The sequence below is a fragment of the Penaeus vannamei genome, chromosome 20 (genome assembly GCF_042767895.1).
Source record: "Penaeus vannamei isolate JL-2024 chromosome 20, ASM4276789v1, whole genome shotgun sequence".
Taxonomy (NCBI): domain Eukaryota; kingdom Metazoa; phylum Arthropoda; class Malacostraca; order Decapoda; family Penaeidae; genus Penaeus; species Penaeus vannamei.
In genome coordinates this window covers 34,615,151-34,622,553 of record NC_091568.1, presented here as the reverse complement: position 1 = coordinate 34,622,553, position 7,403 = coordinate 34,615,151, and the positions used below count along the sequence as shown (strand labels likewise).

Genomic DNA, 7,403 nt, shown 5'->3' with positions numbered 1-7,403 from the left:
AAGGTTAAGACAGGGGGTGGCTTCCACGGCAAGGGATACAAGTTCGACGAGTCCGAGGCTAACTTTGCATCGGAGAAGAAGAAGTTCGAGAAGGCAGCTCTGGGTCTGGCAGACTCCGACGACGAGGATATTGAGCAGGACATTGACCAGCAGATTGAGAGCATGTTGAACACCAAGAGAACTGTCAAGGAAATTAAAGTGGTGAGGAGAGAAGTTTATATTCTTCATTATTATTTTCTTTATTTTTTGTTTTCTTTCTTTGTTTTCTCTTATTTGTATCTTAGTTCTTTTTTCTTTTCTTTTTTTTTTCTAAAAGTCCTTGGTTGTTTATTTTACCTTTTTTCTCCCTTCTTTCCTACTGTCCTATCTTTCTTCTTTTCATCATCTTCCTTTTTATTATTATTATATAGATATATATAGATTTTTTTTTTTTTTTTTTTTTTTTTTTTTTTTTTTTGAGGGGGGGGATATTCCCTCCCTCTCTATCTCCCCACTCACTCTTTTCCAATATTTCTTTGGGATTCCTCTCTTCCATGTCGTTGCCTTCTTTTATTTGTCCTTTTGATTATTTTGTTATTTGTAATCTTTTCTTTTCCTTTTCTTTTTTCTTTTTTTCCTCATTGCCTTTCTGTATATATATATATATATATATATATATATATATATATATATATATATATATATATATATATATATATATATATATATATATATATATTTTTTTTTTTTTTTTTTTTTTTTTTTTTTTTTTTTTTCTCTCTTTTTTTTTCTTTCTTTCTTTCATCCTGTCTTTGTTTTTTCTTCTTTTTATCCATTTTTGTCCATAGACTGGATCTTCGAATGACCTTCATAATCAGAACTGTTTTTTATTCTTTTTATCCATTTTTGTCCATAGACTGGATCTTCTAATGACCTTCATAATCAGAACTGTTCCAATCTATCTCTTAAGATCTACAAATGTATAGACTTAAATGCCATCATCTTTGGATAGATAACTTTGTGATATAAACACATATTAGCTCTATAAATAGCATCGCAAAACTAATAAGAGTATCTTTTCCTCAGACGCCAATGGTAGCACAGTCCACAGGCAGCACAACCACGGCAAGCATTCCCGTTGGTGGTCCCTCTGCCTCGGACAAGCTAGAGCTGGCACGGAAACTAGCTCAGCGTATTAACCTGCAGCACAACATCGGCAAGGAGGCCAAGGGAGCAAGTCAGCAAGCAGCAGAGTTCATCCTTAAGGGAGGAGCTACGATGCAGCCCACCATCTCTGCGAAAACGGTGGCTGAGCAGGTAGGTTAGCAGTGGGGCTTTGGATAGGGAATAGAAAAGGGATTTACACACACATGTTCACGATGTAACATTTTAGTACCCATGCTCAGAGTGGGTAGACATACCTTGACCTTAACTCCATATTGCTGCCTTGATACGCTGGTGCATTATAACATTGCCAGTTAATTACTGCTGTGTATGCACGTACACCCCCACTCATACTCACTCATGTACACACACACGTACACTCACACGTACATTCACACGTACATTCACCGACATACACACACATACACTTACACATGTACACACATATGTACATTCACACACGTACAACCACACATGTACACCCACACATGTACACTCACATGTACACTCACATGTACACTCACACGTACACTCACACAAGTACACTCACATGTAAACTCACACAAGTACACTCAACACAAGTACACTCACACACGTACACCCACACGTACACTCACACATTTACACACCACACACACACAAATAAACACAAACACACACACTGTATAACTAAAAGCTAATATCCCCTTCCCCCCTCTACAGATGGCCCAGAAACTGAATAACAAGCTGAACTACCAGCCTCGTGATGACCGTGAGGAGGAGGAGGAGGCCACGGAGGAAACGCATCACAAGTATGAGGAGGAGCTCGAGATCAATGACTTCCCCCAGCAGGCCAGGTAAGGATTGGTCGAGGTTTGAGGTTTGGCACGTTGAGGTTGTGGGACTAGCATTTGATGCCATGAGTTGTGAATTCTCTCTTTCTCTTTCTTTCTTTCTTTCTCTTTTTCTTTCTTTCTTTCACTTTTTCTCTTTCTTTCTTTCTTTCTCTTTTTCTCTTTCTCTCTTTCTTTCTTTCTTTCTCTTTTTCTCTTTCTTTCTCTTTTTTTCTCTCCTCTCTTTTTATCTTCTTTCTCTTTTTTTCTCTCCTCTCTTTTTATCTCTCTTTCTTTCTCTTTTTTTCTCTCCTCTCTTTTTATCTTTCTTTCTTTCTCTTTTTTTCTCTCCTCTCTTTTTCTCTCTTCTCTTTATTTCTTTTTCTCTCTGTCCCTCTCTCTTTTTCTCTTTCTCTTTCTCTTTTTCTCTTTTTTCTCTTTTTCTTTTTCTCTTTCTCTTTCTCTTTCTCTTCTTTCTCTTTCTCTTTCTCTTTCTTTCTTTCTTTCTCTTTTTTTTTCTCTCTCTCTCTTTCTTTCTTTCTCTTTCTCTTTCTCTTTCTCTTTCTCTGTCGCTGTCTTTCTCTTTCTCTCTCTCTCTCTCTCTCTCTCTCTCTCTCTCTCTCTCTCTCTCTCTCTCTCTCTCTCTCTCTCTCTCTCTCTCTCTCTCTCTCTCTCTCTCTCTCTCTCTCTCCTTTTTTCTCTCTCTCTTTCCTCTTTCTTCTCTCTTTCTTTCTCTCTCTTTCTCTCTCTCTCTCTTTCTCTCTCTCTCTTTCTCTCTTTCTCTTTTTCTCTTTCTCTCTCTTTCTCTCTCTTTCTCTTTCTCTCTCTCTCTCTCTCTTTCTCTCTCTCTCTCTTTTTCTCTCTCTCTCTTTTCTCTCTCTCTTTTTTCTCTCTCTCCTTTCCTCTCTCTATCTTTTCTCTTCTCTTTCTTCTCTCTCTCGTGTTTCTCTTTCTCTCTCTCTCTCTCTTTCTCTCTCTCTCTCTCTCTCTCTCTCTCTCTCTCTCTCTCTCTCTCTCTCTCTCTCTCTCTCTCTCTCTCTCCCCCCCCTCCCCCCCTCTCCCTCTCCCTCCCTTCCTCCCCCTCTCTCCCCGTCTTTTTTTTTATTTTATTTTATTTTATTTTATATTTATTATTATTATTTTTTTTTTTTACCCTTCACTCTCTTCCCTCTCTTTCTCATCCAGCCCTTGGTCTTCCACCCAGTTCTTCCTCCATCCTTTCTCTCACTCTTGCTTTTTTTATGTACTTTGCGTACAAACTAACAATGATTTCTCCCCATTCAGGTGGAGAGTGACCAGCAAAGAGGCCCTGGCCCAGATATCCGAATATTCCGAAGCTGGAATCACAGTCAGAGGAACCTTCTGCCCTCCGGTGAGTAGTCTCTCTGGGGTTGAGTCCTTGGGGATGATGCAGTTATAGTTAGCTAGGTGCAGTCGGTGTTGCGTTGTTGTAGTTTAAAAATTACATCAGCGTAATTTTTTTATTTTATGATTTGCCTATAGGAAATGTAATCTTTCAAGATCAGTACCCTTTTTTGTTTGTTTATTATTATTATTATTATTATTATTATTATTATTATTATTATTATTGTTATTATTATTATTGCTTGTGGCTAATTTTAAGTCTTCATCATCAAGTTTATAAGCTAGTTTAGAGTATATTAGAGTGAAATTAAATAAGAAAATGAAGTAGTTACATATTTCAAAAAAACTTATCAGCCAGTTTACATAAATCATTAAAAAATGTAGTTTTGAAAATCTACATCCACTGAATTTCTCTCTCTCTCTCTCTTTTAGGGTAAGAACCCGCCAGAAGGTGAACGCAAACTGTTCCTGGCCATTGAATCCACCTCAGAGCTGGCAGTGTCTAAGGCCAAAGCTGAGATCATCCGCTTAATCCGTGAGGAGCTGGTGAAGCTAAGGACGAGTGCAGGACCAGTGAAAGCACAAGGAAGATACAAAGTTTTGTAAAGTCTGCTTATCAAGGGTGTTTTACATGGTTGCATACTCCTGAATTTTTTTTCTTTCTTTCTTTCTTTCTTTCTTTTCTTTTTTTCTTGTATTATTTGTTGATTATTTTTTTCTTTTATGCAAAAAGAAATTCCCCTTTCACACTCTTCTTTGGCTCTTTTATTTTTTCCCTCTCTCTATCTGTTTTTCCATAGTCAGATCATGTATTACCAAAGCTGTGCATAGTATTATGTACACTTCTCTGTTTCATGAAAAATATCATGTGAATAGAGTTAGGTTTTACTTGTTTGTAGACTTCAAAAACAAAGCAAAAATGGCATATACTTGTTGTCAGTGCATTATTAGTTTTTGTTTTTATTTTCATAAAATTTGGCTTCAAAGATAATTTTAATTGCAACATTCCTTGGCAGGAATCTGAAGATGTAAACTGTTGAATTTTATAAGAAGAATTATACTGCAGTTCTTTGAGACAGTGTGAAGCGTGGCAGAAAACTTTTGATAGTCTTTTTTGATAAATGTCAAAAATTATCCGCAACATGAATAGATCAACTAAAACCTTACTTATAGGTATCAGGAATGCAGGCAATCATATGTGGTTTTTATCCTGAAATCTGATGTTCTGTCTTAAAAATTTGTTATTAGGATAATCTAAACAAAGTTATTTGTATGCCTAACTAAGTTTTCTGATGTACAATCAATGCCTGAAGTACCCAAAATGTATTTTAGGTAAACAATGTGAGACTAAATTATTTCAACAATAAATAACAATGTTTAAATGATTTTATGTCCTTCCGCTTTTGAGATTTGGAAAGTATAGTAGAACTGTCTTGTTTAAATTTTTAAAAAGATTTCAGACTTACTGTTAAATATATTTTCCTACTTGTGAATGTTCAGTTGTTGTTAATACAAAGTAAAATTGTATTGTTTGTAAATGACAGTTTGATTTAGGCTGGAAATGTGAAAGTTATGTAATACTTTTAGAGATCAGGTGAAACAGAGGCTTGAGTTTTCAGGGAAGTTCATATGAATGTAGAGTCCTCATAAAAGGTTTAAGACAAAATAAGGGGGTGGAGATGTGAGCGTTATGCTATTTTATTTTGTATTTTTCCCCCCTCTCTCTCAATAAATTTAATAAGATTTGTGGATGGATCCTGGCGATATATCACACTGAAAAAAAACTGGTCAAGGGCCAGATGACGGGAATGCACCTTCACAGAAAAATTTTGCAGAAGACTGAGATGATAGAAATGACTCACCATGATTATTTCACGACAGCTCTTTTACCAGTTTTTCCTTAAAGCAATGTTACTATAGCTTCCCCAACAACAGATACAACCCATTCCATCCAATCACCCTGTACCCTGCTCCCTTACCTTTATTATTGTCTGATTTACATCATTTGCTCTCCCTCTTTACCCTTTTCCCTATCATACTCTCCTATAACACTATTGCATTTAACACTCTTTATACTAATCATTAACTCATTTACCATTTTCACCAGAATACTTTACCATAGTGCTATATGACCTTAGATGTGTAACACATATATTTGTTTTCAACATTAATCATTAACTAATACTTATGGTTATTGTTACTGCACAGAGTGTAGACAACCTAAAGTTATAGTAAGGAGTCTGCTCAAGGAAAATATTCTATTAGCATCCTGATACAGGATATCAAATAACAAATGGAGAAAAAAATGCTTATGCAGAACAGTCATCTCTACCGGTATTACCCATTGATTATTTCATAATAGGAGAAGTCTTGATACCGCACATGAGTGTTTGTTTGCGCTGGGTATGGAAGCCAAACACCCGTAAGAGTTGCCCTTCAAGGAAGCTTGATGCCTGGATTTTGGCATTCAGATCCAACAGCTAAAGATACATTCTACATTGAATTCATCCTAAAAACCTATTATTTATCAAGGCTTTTAGAATTATAATTTTTGTAGAGGAAGGACATCAAGGAAATAACAAATTAAATCTTAAAGTGTAAAGAGTGTGTTAGAAATTTACAGGAACAGCTGTAAAATATAAAATGAATGTACTATTTTATATGAAAAAAAGGAATCATAGCAGACAGCTGACTTATAACTAGCAGTACAAACTAAGGTTAAAAAAAGCTAAAAGTTTGGAAAGAAAAGTGGGAATGACGAGTGGGGAAAGAGGAAGAATAAGGATGAAGGAAAAGAATTTTCGGAGAAGAAGGAGCCGGGGCTTAACCCAGCCTGTGGGGAACTGATATGGTTGTAAATTACATTTCTTATTAATCATTCATTAAATTTACAGAAAAAGGATATTTGAATGATAACAATTGAAGAAGCATATAATTTATTTAAATATGGTGATAACATACTATAGTAGTTTAATAACTAATAAAGCTTCCAGCCAAGAATATGAAAATTAAGAATGCTTTATGACAGATATACAAACATAGTAATATATATCCTAAGCATAATTTTCATATAAACACCTCAGCTTAACTCAAATAATTTTTAATATTAAAAAGGTTAGCTTATATGTGGAAAGGTATGAATGAGAATGAAAATGTTCACAATACAAAAGAGGTATTTGACAGGTTTCAATTATATCATCATCAGAAATACATGATCAAAACCGGTCAAATACATCTCTTGTATTGTGAAGATGTTCGTCCTCGTTCATACCTTTCCACATTTGTCAACATGAAAACGGTTAGCTTATATGTACGCGGATTTAAAAGTAAAGCTCATATACACATTTTGTATATTAGAAAAAAAATCATTATGCTTCCTTTAGCAAATGAACTGCATTTTATATGTAATCAGAAGTATCAAAAGTAAGAAAACTAGTAAAATCCATATGGACACTTGCTCAAAGGAAGGTAAATATGGCATACAGTCATAACTGGTATCTTAGTACATTTGAGATGCAAGTTATATATAGGACTCTACATGAAATTTACATTGTTTCTGATTCTATTTAAAAAATGAAAATGAATTTCCCAGCAACATTATAGACCAGTACCAAATGTACAAATGTTAACTTTTTAAAACTGTCAGGTAATATAGGTATTTAGTAATATCAAATGCTTAATTTCTCTCCATTAAATTCTATTAGATTTTTAAAAAGTTTTAATGATAATGTTGGTTTAATATTCCATTGATTCCTTAGAGAATCAAAGATGCCATATGGAGAAGCCATTTACAGCTGTGAAATTGTGGGTCACCAACAGGCGGACTCCTATTTTTATCATTTAGCATATGCCCAGAAAAGGGGGAAAAAATGATGATTTTAATTGAATGATAATTATGATAGCAGTTTTTACCTTCAAAAGTTTTTCTAGTTGCCATTAGATATATATATTGCCAGTATAATGATGCCTTGAGGCTTGTGCCATGTACACAAGAAGTACCCGTCAAGATCAATTCTTTTGCTTTCAAAGAATATCCGAGGCCCAGCTGGCAATTTCAACTCAAGTTTAGTGTGAATCATTATT

General features: G+C 34.9%; 2 protein-coding genes across 3 annotated transcripts in view; one reads left to right on the top strand and one right to left on the bottom strand.

Annotated features, from left to right (window-relative positions):
* Prp5 (pre-mRNA processing factor 5) overlaps window positions 1–4,702 on the top strand; it is a gene marked incomplete in the record, with an annotated part of 12,853 nt that extends 8,151 nt beyond the window's left edge. Inside the window, 5 exon segments of the mRNA XM_070135431.1 lie at window positions 1–201; window positions 1,066–1,296; window positions 1,846–1,979; window positions 3,240–3,327; window positions 3,753–4,702. Of these exon segments, the coding sequence (XP_069991532.1) occupies window positions 1–201; window positions 1,066–1,296; window positions 1,846–1,979; window positions 3,240–3,327; window positions 3,753–3,926 (828 nt within the window).
* Window positions 4,703–6,242: 1,540 nt separating this feature from the next.
* The window catches only part of LOC113803713 (uncharacterized), a 44,431-nt gene continuing 43,270 nt past the window's right edge, over window positions 6,243–7,403 (bottom strand). For both annotated transcript variants that reach the window (XR_011399356.1, XM_070135432.1), the window contains one exon: window positions 6,243–7,403. This exon is cut by the window's right edge and continues 444 nt beyond it. The gene's annotated coding sequence lies outside the window, so the exon portion shown is untranslated.